The 18,537-nt window shown below is 36.7% G+C and overlaps 1 protein-coding gene across 2 annotated transcripts in view; it reads left to right on the top strand.

Annotated features, from left to right (window-relative positions):
* Positions 1–18,537, top strand: part of LOC138710105 (uncharacterized) — a 280,087-nt gene that overhangs the window by 231,009 nt on the left and 30,541 nt on the right. For both annotated transcript variants that reach the window (XM_069840736.1, XM_069840737.1), the window contains exons 5-6: positions 1,938–2,147; positions 6,423–6,949. In XM_069840736.1, coding sequence (XP_069696837.1) covers positions 1,938–2,147; positions 6,423–6,949 — 737 coding nt within the window. The remainder of the gene's footprint in view (positions 1–1,937; positions 2,148–6,422; positions 6,950–18,537) is intronic.

Here is an 18,537-nt window from a genome sequence, read left to right as displayed (position 1 = left end):
CAACAGGCTGCTTATTCATATACACAACCCTTCCTCTTTCCATACTTAGCGCTTGATGCCCGCACACGACGTCAAGGTCAGAAAGATGCGCTTGCTTTGACATCACTGCAACAGCCTATCGTCAACTCTGTTGCTCTCAAAGTAGTCCAGAGTGGAGATTTTAGTTGCTGCACGAAACGTGCAATGAATACCAACTGCTTGCATGAGGCCACTTACTGTATTCGTACGAACAACATGGGTGGGTAAAAATCCTCAGTAGTAATTTAATAACGAAATAAGATTTTACTGAGTCCGAACTATTTATCGAAATCAAATTCACTCGAGCATTCTCTGCACAGGGAGACACGTCAACCATCACGTGCGAGATGTCTCAAGGTTGCCACATCGCTGGTGGCATTAGAGTAATCGACGCCGCCGTTGCCTTGAAAAGGGGATGGAGAATATCAACAATAGCGCTGTGACGTCACGGGTTCAAGGAGAAGCGGGCCAGATCGTGCTCGTATCGATGCAGGTGGTTATTTAGACTCTTCGTCGTGTTTGTTTTGCGTGATGATGTCTCGTGAAATTGCTACTCCGCGTGTCACAGGTACAAGGCTGCCACCGGCAGCCACGGGTTGGGCACCACTTCACTTTCCCTTTCGATTCGTTACAAAACATGCGCTATTGCAGCAAAACAGCAGAATTCCAAAACCGCGAGTTCTACGAGGTGGCACTATGTCCATATGGAAGTTATCAATAACTGAACCCAAAACATGTTACAGGTGGTTTATTGCAGTGTTCGGCATTTCTTGATTCTCGGTCAACCCCGTAATACACAAGCAGGGCGGAGGGTAAGGCATGATTTCCCACCCCTTACTAAGAGGAAGGCAGAAAACAGGAAAGACGGGGAAAGTAAAATACCTGCCCATGGACAGTACACTTATGTATGTATGTATGTATGCAGCCACCATTTTCTACCATACACACCCCAGTTAATTTCCACATAAATCCATACACCCTCTATTTATATAGATACATATATAGGTCTACAATGCATTAGTCAGATTGTACCGGTTTACGATGCTGGAATTTGGTAGATGAGGGTGAAGAAAATTTAAAATTATTAAAATCTACTGAAATATATTTTCTCAAGCGATCAACAAGATTTTCTAGAATAGGTACAATTACGAATGAATAAAACAACAGATGAAGCTCATTAATAAACTCTGTGGAATATAAATAGGTGTAATGGTATAATCATGTGGAAGGAATGACAGTAGGTAGACACTAAGAAGTTTGCCTTCATTGTTACGGAAAGGGAAACAATAAGGAGACTGTGAGGATAGAGGCGAGAATGAGGGATAAAAACAATAAAGATACAATAATAAGAGCACACCTATATATATATATATATATATATATATATATATATATATATATATATATATATAGGGTGGAAATGATATGACTGTGGAGATTCAAGGGAACAATAGAATACTTTAAAATAAATTAAAAACTTATTATGTGTTTTGTAATTATTAAGTGTATGGTTAATTAGAAAATTAGACAGAAAATCTGCATAGTTGGCAACAGCGGCTCCCTACACAAAACAGCAGCGCTCCATCCCTTAGTCACTGCAGTAGGGTTGCCAGACTTCAATATGTGTCAATCTTTGTATTTATTTTGCAACAAAACCGTTCATTTTATTTAAAAACTGCAAGGGAATAGACCTAAGTCAGCGCTTATCAGTTTATGCAGAATCATACGATAGTACTTATGGAGTAAAATAGTGTTAACATTTAGAGGAAAATTATTCGTTTCTGAGAAAATATCAATATTGGTACTAACATGGTATCATACTCAATGTAAGAGGAAAAAGCTGTTAAAATCTGCTTAACACTTACTACTTCCGCCCTGTGTAATATAATGAGTAATGTTTGACTGCTCGTCTGTTTCAGTGTTGAATGTGTGCCAGGCGGCGGTGTACACCCCTGCGGGGGGGCCCGTGTACGTGAACCCACAGGTGGCGGCAGCGGCGGCGCAGTCAGTGGCGGCGCAGAAGAGCGAGTCGGCGGAGTTGCTGACGCAGACCGTGTATGGCTTCCTGGACTTCACCACCACGATCGGCAACACCGTCATGGTGTTCTCCCCGCAGAGCGCCCTGGCAGGTTAGAACAATATGGCTTCCACGCGCTATTAATAAAGATGAGTTTGCTGCAAATTTTGTGAGCTTCCTTTTCCTATTAATAAAGTTCAGGAAAATGAGCTTGTTAACCAACAGTTTCCTCCACTTTTGAGCAAGGAGTCGACACGTAAAAGTTTCCTCGTATTACTTATTAATAAAACGGAGTTTTTTTCTGCTTGCTCTCAAGCATTTGCTACAAAAAACCTGACGAACCTCAGTAGGTAACTCAAGCTTGTGGAGTGAAGCTGTTGTATCGAAATGGCTGAGTTCATGGATATTCAAAGGCCTCAAAAGTTGTGTAAGAAGCATAGAGATTCACTTTCGAGAGATTGCAAAACTTCGTACCGATTTAATCAAGAAAATATGGATTGGTTAACCGACTATTTCCTAGGTCACACAAACCAAACCAGAGGTGATGCATTTACATATTTCCTTAATATATTTGCAGAGGCTAGTGCTGTTGGAACAATTGGTGGCAGAGTATTAGGCTATAAAGCAGCGGTGGGCAAAATGAACGCAACCCACATGACAGGATTTAAATGGCAACTACATAGTGTGGGAGGGGTTGCACTCTACAGTGCAGTGACGGATTTACAGACAGTTGCGCCACTACACTCCTGTCTACCATATGTAATTAGAAGAGTTCATTCACGTGATATTTAATTAATAATTTTTCAAAACAATTTCTTCGAAATTGGGATTTATATCTGTGCATGCTATTTTCAGTTGCGCAAGGAGATGAGCATCGCTTAAGCGGGATCTGTGGCTTGACTTTATAAATTTCGTTTTAGAAAACAGCTGTTCGCACTGGTAGGTTGATGAATACATACCGGCATTTCCCATAACTATGGTCCTGGAACACAAATATGGTCCACGATACAACCATTCAGAGATCATTGTAGAAGTAACATAAACCGTTCGTAGATAGCTGCAGTGACTTGAATTCAAACTACAGTAAAGCAAAAATATAGATAAACGACTTAACCTACTACGTTATGGAGTACAAAGTTTGAATAGTTGTATCGTGTACAATAGTTATGTTCCAAGACCATATTTATGGGAAGTGACGGTACTCATTATTTTTGAAGCAAACTGTCTAAGCAGTGAATATGTAGTACTGAACATCTTTTTAAAAATTATAGCCCCCAGTAGACCTTCACATTCTGCTTTCAAGAAGCCATCATTCTGTAAATCCAGTACCTGAAAGAACCGCCTTTCTTGTAAGTGTGATATCCTCTCGATTCATATGATTCTGCGCAAGACATTGTATCACTAATGAAGCTCCGAGTACAGCAATCCAGTATAATCCGCCACGTACACGCGCAGTATTTTCATGGAGTGGGGGAAGGGGAAGGTAGGGGGTAAGTTTGATGCTTCGCTGAGGTCTGACGTCACTGCTGCAATGCCGCAGGAATGCCCACCATTGTTATAAAGAAAAGCGTGCAAGACTCTCTGATAACTACTATCAAAACAGCTGATAACATACTGAATGACGATAATACCTCTTTATTTACAACCTACACACAAATGTAACTTACATGAAATTATCAGTTCAAGTGTTATGCATTGGAATGAAATGAAATTTCGGGAGAGGGGCACTATGACCCAGCACTGCGACCTATCAAGATCTACTGCATTAACCCTCAAGCTAGGCACTTTTCCAAATTCACATCGGCTCACTACAAGTGTCACTATGGATTTTTCAATTAAAGATCACGTACGAACCCGGATCGCCTGCATGACAGACTGAATGTCTGACCACCCAGCCACCGCACAGGTGCCTACTGCATCTTAGAGAAAACTGTGCTAATAATAATAATAATAATAATAATAATAATAATGACTCTCAGAGAGTTACGCCTTATGACTTGTTATAAAAGTTTATTCATTTATCGTCCTAGAAATTCCCATTTCTTTATAATGTGCACTACTCATTTTTACAAGTAGGCCTAGTCGACCTTTATTTTGTCTGGTACTGGCTTTGCTTTTTTTCGTTTATCTTTTAATCCTAGCATATCGGTATATAATTAAGTCTACTGTTATCCTGGATTTTTTTTTTTTGAGAATGGAGAAAGTTACACGACAGAATTGCACTTATTGAATTCTCCATCTGATATAATTTTATTATTAGGAACATTAAACCCAAACGTTTGAGATGGGCAGGACATGTAGCACATATGGGCGAATCCAGAAATGCATATAGAATGTTAGTTGGGAGGCCGGAGGGAAAAATACCTTTGGGGAAGCCGAGACGTAGATAGGAGGATAATATTAAAATGGATTTGAGGGAAGTGGGATATAATGGTAGGGACTGGATTAATCTTGCTCAGGATAGGAACAGATTGAGGGCTTATGTGAGGGCGGCAATGAACTCCGAGTTCCTTAAAAGCCATTTGTAAGTAAATAAGTAAGTTTCGCTTCTGTACAGGAAAATGCAAGACTTCCACAGTTTAAGTAGTCTACACTATTTTACAAGTAAACAGAAAAATGTATGAAAATTCTAAACGGAAATAGTAACTGAAAAGGAATGTGATAATTTCCATATTTTTATTAGTTAATATTGATATCATTAAACTATTCTAAATCGAAATAATGTTTTTGTTTACCTTCTACCCTACTATAACACAACTATTTCCTTTCCCATCAGTTCGTACAATTTCGTTTACCAGTCATTCACCTTTATGGGCTTGTTTCCTATGTGTTTTAAGTCTGGTTTTCATATTGGACAGTTTTAAATCAATTGTGCCACGTTTATTGGCACCCAAACCCTTTTTCATACTTCTCTCTAATATTTGCAAATGCGGCGGATTTGTTTTGCCTCGATTCCTGTAACAATGACTTCTGAAATATAGCCTAACCGAAAAGTTCTTAATGATGTCCAAAAACAAAGAAAATTTTCCTCAACATCTTCCTCTGTGTCACTCATAGCTCGGTCACCTAATACACTTCTTTGCAGAAACACTTTTTTCTTTAAATACATTTATAGCTATTGGTTTAAAATGTATTTGCTGAATATAATGTACACAGGAATTGTTAATAAATGTAACTGTAACTGAACGCTGTTTCACTGCAATTTTCGTGAAGTTATCAACAGTAATCTCGCTAGAGGTTTTGATTTATCTAGAGAAAATCAAAACTCGAGTGGAATTTAATTGACTATTACACGATTAGAAGAAAGTATATAAAGATTAGAAGTAACGAAGTACTCCAATACAATAAAATATTAATTGACTTACGAAAATACAACTGTCTTCAAATGTATTATTGTACCATCTCAACATTACAAATATTACGCTAGATGGCAGTAGTGTGTTATGATTAGCTGTTATCTTGCTATCAGTTGTGCCAACTATGGAATCTTTATTGAACTCTGTAGACGATTACTAGCAATGCCTTCTCGATCTAGATCACGATGACAGTGTTACTAGTCAAGAAGGCTTTGTTGATTCAGTTTCATTTTTATTAAAACAGTTGCATTCTACTTCAATTATCCGAATCCCAGTAATCAACGTCACATGACAGATGATTTTCAATAAATCTTAATATTAAACAATCTCTGATACGTGATTATCCATAATATCATATAGCAGAAGCTATAACATAACCTAACTAATATACACAAGTGTTAGAAAAGTTTTAATTAACGACGATGACATAAAAAATAAACATGAATAATTTTAAAAGGAATAATTATTGGATGTACAATTTTCAAATTTGAATGTTTTAGTGGTTGGTGATACAGTTGATGTTATATTGGAAGTTTGCGTAAAAGAAGTGGAACTCGTTGATGTAGGCCTATATGGTGTATTCCTCAACTTATTCAGGATTTCCGAATGGTGCTCTTCATTTATTTGTAAATAGGGTTTCAGGGAAGATGCATAGGTATGATCAGTGATCTTTATTAATTCTTGTTCTTGAATGCCAATGCGAGTCATATTTGAAACTGCTGTGCATCGACTGGAGTGATTTGTAATTTTCAGTTTTTTTTTTTTTTTTTTTTTTTTTTTTTTTTTTTTTTTTTTTTTTTTTTTTACGTCCAGACCAATGCAGTTTGAAATGTTGGCAAACAAATAAACAAATGCTAGGGATGCGATAAAATTATGCGATAAGCAGCCATGATTGGTTGAAATATGTCCTTTCGTACCGTTTTATTGGTCAAAAGTAGTATGACGTAGTAAAAGTGTAATAGTCTCTAGAATAGGCCTATTTTAATAATCTAAGAGGTAGTTTCTCAGTATCGTTATTTTGTTGTGCGCAGACTCGGGCAAGAAGACTACCTCGTCAGTAATTCAGACCAAGCCCACTGTTCAAGTGACCAGCGCGGCACCCGAGATCAAGCCCAGCAAGACGCTGGCAAAGCCTGAGAAGAAAGTGGCCAGCACGTCGACAAGCAAACCGAGCAGCAGCGTGGAGGTGAAAGTGGGGCCCCCTGCGACTATACTGTCCAGCGTGGTGGAGGTGCGAGGGGGCACGGGTCCATCCAGCGTCGTGGAGATCAAGAAGGCGCCGTCCAGCGTCGTGGAGATCAAGGGCGGCGGCACGTCCAGCGTGGTGGAGATCCGCGGAGGAGAACTGCCCATACTGTCCAGCAAGGTGGAAGTGAGGGAAGGAACGCCCTCCAGTAAAGTGGAGAGACCTCCAGTCAGCAAGGTGGACATCCTGTCCAGCGTCGTGGAGATTCGCTCCAGCAGCGAAGAGCCCGCGCTGTCCGGAAACAACATCGTGGAACCGGAGTACGACTTCCTGTCTAGACAGCCCTCCGAGATCGTCGACGAGACGTTCAGGGTGAGTATTATTATTATTATTATTATTATTATTATTATTATTATTATCGCTCAATAAATAGTTCTGCCGATTGCCAAACTCTTCAAAATTATATTAAAGGCTGGTTCACAGTAAACAGGGAACGAGAACCAGAGTGAAAACGAGAAGCAGAGAACGTGAATATGAAAATGTTTGATTCACAATAAACCGAGAACTCAGACGACTATGCATATCGATATGTAAAGTCGATATTACGCATTCTGATGTTATTTGTGTATAATTGACCAATGGCGTTCTCTCATGAGTACAAGGCAGCCAACATAAACACAGGTTAACCAACTTCAAAATTTCAACGGTACTATAAATATGCCCATGCATCTTTATTATCACAACCTATTTTAAGTCTACCATAACGTAAAATAATTAGAGAAGAAACATTTGTAATAGAACAAAAATGAACACAACAGTAGTTATTGAATTGAAGCGTGAATATGTAGTGTGTAATACAACCAATACAGTAATCAAATACGATTCGCTTACGATCGGTGTTCAAAGATGCAGCTATTGAAAGCCACGTATTCTCCTTCATTTTCTCATCTTTATACGAGGCGCGCAGCTTATCGTAAACGTGAGGATTTTCCTCAACACTCAATATTAGAATCTCATCAAATAAAACTTGCTCCATGATGCACAGCACAGAACAAAATAATGCATAGGTTATGTCACGGTCTTCTTGCTACAAAATATACGACGACAAAATAGCTTTTAGATGGCAATAGAATGAATCTAGTGGGCTGTGATCGGAAACGTGAACGCCAAAGTTGAAACTTGGCCAACTCTCCGTTCCCGATCCCGGGCTCCGGCAAGCTTTTCGTTAATTGTTAATGCTCACATTTAAATGTACACATTTTAACATTTTTACCGTTTTCGTTTTCGTTCCGATTCTCGTTTCTGGTTTATTGTGAACCAGCCTTAACTCTATCGAAGTTTGGTCTGACGATAATGGAATGAAAATTAATGAAACAAAAACATTTGTCATTTCGTACTCACGAAAAACTACTTCCATAAAATTTAATTATTCCCTTAATAACGTCTGTATTATTAGGAAAAATTCTATAAAAGATCTTGGTGTATTACTCGATTCTATATTATATTTTCATGATCATGTTCAATATATTTATAATCATTCAATAAGAATGCTTGGTTTAATAAGGTCTATAACTTATTCTTTTTCTACTCCAGAGTCTCTATTAATTCTATACTTTACTTTGGTTCGATCTAAACTTGAATATGATCTGTAGCCTGGAATTCCATTACTTCAACTGATTCGGTTAAAATGGAAAATATTCGAAGAAAATTTATTTCCTTGTGTGCTTTTCGATTTATATCCAATTCCTCCGATTTCAATTGTGACATTACCTGTAAATATTTTAACTGTTGTAGCCTTTATTCTAGACGTCAAAATCTTGACTATCATTTTTTTTTTTTTGCAAAGTGGTCAAGGGTGATACTGATTGTGAGTCTATCATAAACAACATCAGCCTTCGTATTCCTACAAAAGGTTTAAGATTTCAAAAACATTTTTATAACAGAAATTCAAAATCACTTTCTCCAGTCTGTAGATGCATAAAACATGCCAATTTGCATGGACACAATTTAGATCCTTTTAAGGTTTAGTTTCGTTTTGATTATTAGTTTTTACTGTTCTTGTTCTCAATTTTATTTATGTATGTGTTTCTTGATTTAAGATATTATTTATTCATTTTTGCACCTTTGTATCTTCTGTTTGCGTATTATGCTGAACTATAATTGGCCTCTGGCTGTTGTTCAGCACACAAATAATAATAATAATAATAATAATAATAATAATAATAATAATAATAATAAATAAATAATTTAAGAATATTCTCTAACATCTAGGAGTTTCTAAAATAATGAACACGTTCACTGCATGAAGCGCTCCCAAGTCAGATTTGTAACAATGGTGCTGCCCACGTGATAGCACGTAATAAATTGTATCCTGGTAACAGCGTGTGTCAATATCGCACGTTTAACATCGTTCACTGACGGTTGAAGAAGAATGCTGTAGGGAAAACTTGACGTAAACAGAGAATTATTTGTCTTCATTGACTCATTAAGTTAACTTTTGTTTGGTGCAGCTTCCAATGGTATAATCATTAGGTCTTGGCATGAAAGAAAATATACAATGTAAATAGAAGGCAGTCTTTCGTATTTTTTCTAGGTCCTTATGTCTTTATTGCATGGGACATCCGTTTATGATTTGTATTATTCACTTACGTGTACTGTATGTTTCATTTGCATCAAATAACATCATTATGAATAGAAAAATATTCAAAGCCAGTCAGGCAAAAATAACTAAATGATACTTGAACAGCAAAATGAAATTACATGACACATTATATAATATTTGATTTAACAAAAGTGTATTGAACATAACGTAATAAATTAATGGTAAGTTATTTCACGGAAATATAACATAAGCTACGCATCAGTGAATAATAAAAACTGTAATTATAACTTATCGGAGTAGCAATATGAATATTAAAATGTCCGTTTATGAGTGATTGTCATTCATGGAACGAATAACGCCACACACCCATTGCAGTGGAATATGTTAATTTTCGTGCTCATGTATTTTATATCGTTCTACACATTACTCTGTAAAAATATACTGACCACAATAAAAACAGTAACAAAGTGGCTTTTCGAGGACCGAACCCGGGACTGATCCAAGCACTTCAGCTACCTCATTAGGCGTATTATAAAATGATGATTATTCCCGTCCATGGCAACTACAAAACATCTGAGATCAAGTATTTCAATACTTGAATAACATTAATAGTAATAAACGGCTAAAGATAAACTCTACAGCCCTGCATTAAATAAATTAATACTAATATGCGTTACAAGAGCGGTGTGTTGAAGTTTTCATGTTCGAGGAAAAGTCTGAAAAAGCGAAACGTAGTTGAGCTTTTTTAATTTCCGAGAATTGAAAGAAAACATACCGCTCGTGTATCGTACATTATTTTGTGCGAAGATCGTTTATTACATACCTGAAAGAGGAATTTCTAATTAGTTGCAATGAAATCTCCATCTTGGTTTCTGTTCAATGACGCCAAATTTGCAAAACAAAAATATCTATCTTCAACATTGTTGCTTTAAAATGTTTTCTGTGTTTACTATACTCCAGCAGGCCGTGATATACGTCTGTCTTTTTTTTCCCAGTCTATAAATGCGAACTTAAAACAAACGGTAAGGTTATGTAATGATTTATTTTTCATTTTAATATTTTAACAATATTATTTATGTAACATATTGCAGTAATAACATCGGCATCTGGAATCTTGTTGATTTGTTCACGGCTTCCTTAATGTTACTTGCATCACGAATGCAGTAACTTTAGTGGCGTTATAGAGTTTACTTAATTTTTACAAATATTTAAAAACAATAATTAACAGTGCAATTTATGTGAAATTGTAGTGGTAAGTTTCCAATTTATAATTATTACTATATTGAACGTCTCTAAAAATAATATGTTAAAAGCCTAAAGGAGTAAAATCAATATGTCACTTAAGCGGTAAGAAGAGGGAAATTGTTATGTGTGTTATGTTGGGAATACTGAATGTGGAATTTTAGACTTTCCGCGGGTTGGTTTTGTGCGGAAACCAAGCAAATACACACGATCTCGCACAAAATATTTTGTATATACCTAATCTCTTAATCAAATATTAACCATGTGGCATAAAATTATAGTATGTGCTGGTTTGTTAATCCTTCTTCTTCTTCTTCTTCTTCTTCTTCTTCTTCTTCTCCAATGGCTGAATATGGGAGCATTTAACTCGTTATTCCCAATGGAGACTACTTAGATTCTTTGATTTTTCAAATTCCTTGTTTAATTCGGGACATTCATGTAGTGTTTATAGCATATTCTTGATCCTTGTTATTTACAGAGGGTTTTGGCCAATATTATTGTTCATTTTACACTGCCCAAGGGGACATGTGTGACTTAAAGTATGTCTATGACGCGAACAACTTTATCCTTCGGCTTGTTAATTAATTGTTGTTTGTACGATTCGCTTATGAATATTTTCACATATGATGCTGTTTTTGTTTCAACAATAAAATATACTGTTAAGAATATAGTCTCTTAAGATAAAGGAGTCGACCTGGTTGGCGAGTTGGTATAGCGCTGGCCTTCTATGCCCAAGGTTGCGGGTTCGATCCCGGGCCAGGTCGATGGCATTTAAGTGTGCTTAAATGCGACAGGCTCATGTCAGTAGATTTATTGGCATGTAAAAGAACTCCTGCGGGACAAAATTCCGGCACATCCGGCGACGCTGATATAACCTCTGCAGTTGCGAGCGTCGTTAAATAAAACATAATATTTAATATTTAAAGATAAAGGAAATTTCAGAGGTAAACATACAAGCGAAAAATTGTGCTAACCAATTGTATTTTTTTATGATGAACTTTAGTCTCCAAAGTCAGGTGAAAACCTGCAAATTACTGCCTACCACGCTATGATCTTCTCCAGTTTATTGGAACACGCTCCACAGTTCTTGCTCCATATCGACGGATGTTTTTCTATTTTATTATTAAAATCTTCCATATTCATGGTCATTATGATATAAAACTCCCTCTCTATAGTGCAAACCACCACGCAGATCTTCTATTTGGAAATGTTTAGCAGGTCAGTGCTTTGTGTGGAGTGTGGCATTGTATGTGTCAGAAACATGGACATTACGATGAAGTTAAGAGAAACGACTAGGAGCATTTGAAATGTGGATATCGAGAAGAATGGAGCGTGTGAAATGGACAGGCGGAATAAGAAATGAAACTTGTTGGAAAGAATGGGTGAAAAAAGAATGGTGCTGAAACTGATCAGAAAGAGAAAAAGGAATTGGTTGGGTCACTGGCTGAGAAGAAACTGCCTTCTGGAGAATGCACTGGAAGGAATGGTGAACGGGAGAAAAGTTCCGGGGCAGAAGAAGTTATCAGATGATAGACGACATTAAGATATATGGATCATATACGGAGGCTAAAAGGAGGGCTGAAAATAGGACAGATCGGAGAGTGTTGGTGAAAAGCCTGTCCTTGGGCAGAACACTATGAATGAATGAGTGAGTGTCGCCTCTGAGTGACCTAATATGAAGGCTTCCATTTAAAACAATAACGACGGCGCAGAGCGCTTCTCAGCTGTCGGTGCAGTGTTGCCAATTCAGCGGTTTTCCCTCTAAATCTAGCTTTTCTGGATAACCGTCTCGCGGGTAAAATTATATTATCCCGTTTAGCGGGAATACTAGCGGTTTTTAATCTTTAAAGTTTCTGAAATGAAATTCATAATATCATTAAAAGCGGCCTTCATAATTACATGTAATTCGTTCAGTGTGTTTTGTGAAATAATGGATGTGTTAATGTAGTGATAATTCCATATTATATATGTTACCGTTAAAACCCGAAATCCGTGAAAACCAGTTTCAAGTAGTAAAAACTATTTTAAGCAAATGAAGATAGATAGAAAGTGAGTTTTCGTATGACCTAGAGTCAATGTCAGGTTAGATTTGGTTTGTTTAGGTTTTTGTTTTGTAAACTGATTTTGTTGGATTTTGGGTTTTAACGGTAACATATATAATGCAATAAGAATTTAAATATGTTGTGTCCGTGATAAAAATGTTTAAAATTGCTTTATAGCGCCACATTGGCAATGATAAAAGTGTGCAATATTCGTTACATTGGCGGGTGGATGCTCTATCTTGACCATTATTATTATTATTATTATTATTATTATTATTATTGAATAATAAGTATACATTAAAATCTAGAGATATTTGTTAGAAAATCGCGGGTTTTCGAAAGCTATCTAGCGGGATTATACAAACAACTGTTGGCAAGACTGTGTCGGTGGCAAGTGTGCTTCAGAAGCGCATTTGAGATGCACGTGTGAATACCGCCAGTCATTTAAAGTGGCTTTGCTACAGATGAGCTTCTCCATGATTGTGTGAATGCACGTCACCCGAATAAGGGCGTATAGAGCAAAATGTAGTTCTGATATAAACCAATTTCAATGTTTGTCAGCTGTCAGGTTCATCATAGTTGTGTCCAAAAAGTTTTTCTTCACTGTTAAATTATACTTTTTCGACACAGCTATGATCAACCCGACAGCTGACAAACATTGAAATTAGTTTATATCAGAACTACATTTTGCTCTATACGCCCTCATTCGGGTGACGTCCTCAATTAAAAGAAAAAGGTCATTAATTCCAGAAAAACTACAAGACAAGACAGTCAACTTATTTACATAGCAACCGACCTCTCGCTTGCGTCCTTGTGAAATTGCTCAGTATAAATGTAACAGTACAAATTACCTTCCAATGCCTTCTCCTGCATATTAACTTCTACTGTTTTGTATGTATTGGAATGAAAGCATTTTCGTGTTGTTGCGTAACTCTGCTGGTGAAATAGTAATTTTGTCACAGCTACTTTCTGCCAAATCTACGTTCAAAAGTATTACGGAAGTAAAATTGAAATAGGCAAATGCCAGGTTAGTTCCAACTATCACTACAAATATACAGATAGCGATTCGCAAATCTGAATGTATTCGAGTTGTAATCCCGGATACGGCAACACATCGGATGTAACAAGTCTATGGATTAGCAGGAAAAATGAAGTCCAACATAGATCTGATATGATCTCGCTGTTAAACACAATAAAATTATGAGAGAGGTGAACGATCATCTATCCAGAACGGAATTATCCTAGAGTTAGTAGGATGATCCTGCCAGCCGTTATAGCTGGTTTCGCTACCTATCCTAGCTCCCCAAATTAATCACGAAGAGTACCGGTCCCATACACTGGCAGAAATTTCATAAGACAATTTATTTCTCATAAGGATCGAACGAGTGCACTTTAGATAACGCGAGTACTAGGCATGATGGCTTAGGCCACGACGCTACGGCGCTAGAAATTTATGTAGATTAATGCAAGGTACTAAACAAAAGAGGACAATCTTTAAAATTGCAGACAAATCCTGTGTTGATGATATTTCTTATTAAGCGGAAAAGCATTCACTGTTCTCAATAAGTCACTTGCAAGTGAAGTGACACAAGGATTGCTTTTTCAGGGTTACAAACTAGCCTACTAACTTCCGTTTTTGTGATAAATGGAGTCATACAAAGGACACATACATTTCTCATTTTACATGCTAAGAAAATAAAAAAAATACAATTTTACCTCATTGAAATATAGGCCTGTGATCGTTGATGTATTTAGCTGCAACGTATCACGTGAAGTGCCAACATTTATTGTATATAAACCGTGGATAAAACTTGACTTCATCTCTGTAAAATATCCAAGTTGAGTCGACATCGTCCAAGAATTGCCAATGCCGCCTCAATTAATTTTTGTGACTATTTCGTTTATATGACGTCATTCCATTTTCGACCAATGAAGTGTAATGAAATTTTGAATTCCAACCAATCACAGTCACACTTTACGATAATTTTTGCAGCTAGATTTATCGCTATCAATTTATCGCATGGTCGTTCTTTTGTTTAGTCGTTGTCGCCAACTGTTTCCCCGTAAATTGATGATCATGAATACATTAAGATGCAACTACACGGTTAAACTTTTCTTTCAACTTTAAAGCAATGAATGCAAGATTGATATTTAACATTAATTGATATATTTACGCAGTGAAGACTACGTTCAAAACGGCGGACAATGTAGACACAAAATCTTCATGCATCTTAATTGAACGTACCTTTTAAACTTGATTCTTTCAATATTCTTCCCAGATTGCACGCATACGCGATTGGAATATTGAACTGTGTAGATGCAGCTTTAGTTCCGTTACACACTACAGCGAGAATGCGTTTGTCGAGCTATAAAAAATGCTTTCGTGTAGCACTGATTGTAACGGTCGAAATAAGGCACAGCTGACATTGGTCCTGCTCCCACAGGTAACTTAACCTATTGTAGCCTATAAAATTTGTGTTTTGTGAATGAAATGAAACAATTAATAGAAAGTCAGATGTTCAAATTTACGAGACGTCATTGCATATCAAACCCAAAGACCTTGCATAATAATAATGTCTTTGATCAAACTGCCTTTCGTATGGCGTAATAAAATTCATGTTTTAATTAGGCCTATCTATACAGAGATGGCTTCACTGTGTAGCAACATGTCTCGCTGTGAATACATAAGCATTGGTATATAGCTGTCCCCACTGTTACTGTTAAATTAAATTATGATATCAGCAGATAATGAAAATGTATTTATGTTATAATAATAAGAGAAAAGTGCAGTACATGTAATTAACATTGTTAAACCTGTATTTCGCTTTTCGCAATAGGGATTACTCAATAATAACATCGAATTTCTTTATTGCAGTAATCGATATTAATCTACGAGTATTTCAACTTCACAATGTCTGAATAGGTTAAGTATTCGTTAATATACAATTATTAACATTTTGTGATCGAATTTTAGGGATATATTATTTACATTTTTATTTTATTCACGAAATATTCCTAATAAATGTCACTCGAGGTCTGAGATTTCCAAGATAAATCTCAGACCTCTCGTGACATTACTACAGACAATTTCTTCAAGAAAATCGCTTAATGGATGTCTCACAGATGAAAATAATAGAAGTATTTATTTCTAGGCTTATTACCAATTTCTGACTGTACGAAATTTCGATAACATAGACTACATTTACGAAAATGTAAATCATGAGTGAGATAAACTAAAAACTGTATCATCAACTCATCTCGCAGATTCTCTGCGCAGACCAACAAAATATCTTCCATACTGATACATCGCAGAAGAGGAATGATCTCACTCTCCCTTGTGAGTCACACGGTGTAACGGTGTGAAAACAATGGCTTGGGAAGCGACGAAGCGCTTTTCTCAAGTCCTTGAGAGCTCTTAGTCACGTTTGACAACTCCGGATGGATGCATTATCCTAACAGGACAATCTTCACGATCTGACATCTCATTTACCAACTGCATTGCGTGATGAGATCATAGCACATAAATACCTACTTTCCTCTTTTCGTGCGAATTTTACGACATGCACACAATAGTAATCACCGCTGTGCGATACGCTGAAACTACAACCTCTGGAAATGCTGGACATAATAATTGCGGTTCGGATTTAACCGTTACGGCCTTGAGCCTGTCCAGGAATATCAACACCAGCTAGACGTGCAGTCCGCCTCAGATACAGCAGAAAACAAGAGTAACAGAAAACAATGTATTTCCCTGCCATCACCCGTTTATGTTTCTAGTCATCTCCTCTCCCCTCTTCTCTCTCCAGTCTCCTCCTATTATAGTTTAGATATACTCGCACTTCTCTATTTTTGTCCCTTCTTCTGCCCTCTCTTCTTCTCTCCTAATGTCGTTTAGTCATCTGCTGTCTATTCTTCCCTCTCCTATCTGTTAGTTATCTGCTCTTTCTTCTACTCTCATCTATCTATCTATCTATCTATCTATCTATCTATCTATCTATCTATCTATCTATCTATCTATCTATCTATCTATCTATCTATCTATCTATCTGATCTCTCCTGTCTCTTCTTTGTACCTCTCTCGTTATTTGCATTCTTATCCTCTGCATTTTACTCTCTTTACTGCTTTGTCATTCTTCTTCTGTCTTTGCCTTTTTCTCTCCTCCAGTTGTAGGGTAAAGGTTGGTAATATTGCGAGACGAGTAATATTGTGATAGTTCTTTTTAAGAATTTTTTACAAGTTTACTGAGCGAGAGAAGGGCCGGTTTTGTGCAGCAAATTGTCTACGAACATTCTCTTATTATGCTGACGCAAAAAACCGATCTTCCTCTCGCTCACAATCAGTAAAACGTAATAAATTCTCAAAAAGAACTATCAAAATATTCCTCGTATCACAGTATTACCAATCTTTACCATAGGCCTATATTAATACTTTGAGCTCTATTCCCAGCACTATGACATGTTTTTTTTTTGCCTAGATCTTACGAATTTGAAAACGTTAATTATTATTGTTTTTAGTAATATTCAACACGTAAGAAATTTGCACATGTACACTGTCTCTCAGTGTTCTCCATCAATTCAAACCTGTAGGACAGGTATGCTCATTCTCTGACTCCCGATTATGTTCTGTAATCACAACCTTCCAATGTAGAGCGTGCTGTTCCTCGTTCGAAGCTCGACGGATGACTGCGGAAGGCGATTCAAGTACTTAGTAAACGCACGAATAGTGCGGGACAATGATACAGTTAAAAACTTCTATAAACAAACGATCATTCCGTACAGTTTGGGAGGAAGACTGTTTTTGTTGTGCGTTCGGTGAAAATATAAAGTGTTTACTATGTCGTAAGGTACTGTCAGGAATACTACTGAGCAACATAAAACTACATTATAGGCACTGCACCCAGAACATGCCGAAGTGACAGGGAAGCTGTTTTCTGTAATATAGCCTATTTTCATGTATCAACGTTATTATTATTATTATTATTATTATTATTATTATTATTATTATTATTATTATTATTATTATTATTAGACATATTATTTTTATTGTGGTGATTTTATTCCAGCAGAAATAGATATTTTGATAAAATAATTTTTCAGGGATGCAACGTGCACTACATCGTCAAGAATTGAAAGCACTTCATGAAAGGCCAAATATTGAAGAGAGTCGAACAATTCAGAGTCTATGTTTTGGAGCAAGTTAGCCTATGTAGTATGTTGGGAATTAGCTAAGGCACTAAAACCCTTCACGGATGGTGAACTTGTAAAGAGATGTATGGTGCCTGAACAAAATATAGTTAATTATGTCTCTGTACTGCAACAGCTGAAATGTGAATTCACAGAACATAGATTTAGTGATTTTAGACGTATGGAGAGTGATATTGGTCTTTTTGTTAATCTTTTCATAGTAAATTTAGTACAATCCGTGAGAATGCAGTTCCAGGACGAGTTAATTGATTTACAAAGTAACGTAGAATTCAGAACTAAATGCAGAGAATATGACTTGACAAGCATAGAATTATTTGAAAAATTAACAAAAGGAAATATCCCAAGATGAGCTTATTCGCTGCCACTATGTTAGCTACCTTCGCCTCGACATATGTGTGCAAACAATTATTTACGAGAATGAAGGTTGCTAAATCCAAACATAGGTCCCCATTAACAGATGAGCATCTTTAGCGCATTGCAGTAAATTCGTTGGAAATAGATTCCCGATTACTTGCAGAAAAGAATGCAGACGTTGAATAGACCGCAATGTAGACTATATGGTGGAATATGAAAATGATATTATCTATAATATTATTATATCGTAACTATATTAAATATAATAAATAACGTAATAACTGAATATTGCAGTGTATACTCTTTCCTTTTTCAAATTCAGTTTATTATCCGTATTTGTAAGAGTGCAAGAACTATGCTGCGGGCGGTGCTGCAATGTAGTTGAGGAGCCCAGTCCGTACACAGTGTGTGTTATGCAGTGCAGCATCATCCGTGTAATCGGGGCTTTTACAATTCTGAGCATACCTGCTGTAGGATCTAAAATATATGATTATAGGAGGCCACTAGCTTTCACT

This window comes from Periplaneta americana, chromosome 12 (assembly GCF_040183065.1).
Source record: "Periplaneta americana isolate PAMFEO1 chromosome 12, P.americana_PAMFEO1_priV1, whole genome shotgun sequence".
NCBI classification, from domain to species: domain Eukaryota; kingdom Metazoa; phylum Arthropoda; class Insecta; order Blattodea; family Blattidae; genus Periplaneta; species Periplaneta americana.
The sequence above is the reverse complement of the archived record's forward strand: the minus strand, read 5'-3'. Positions and strand labels throughout refer to the sequence as shown.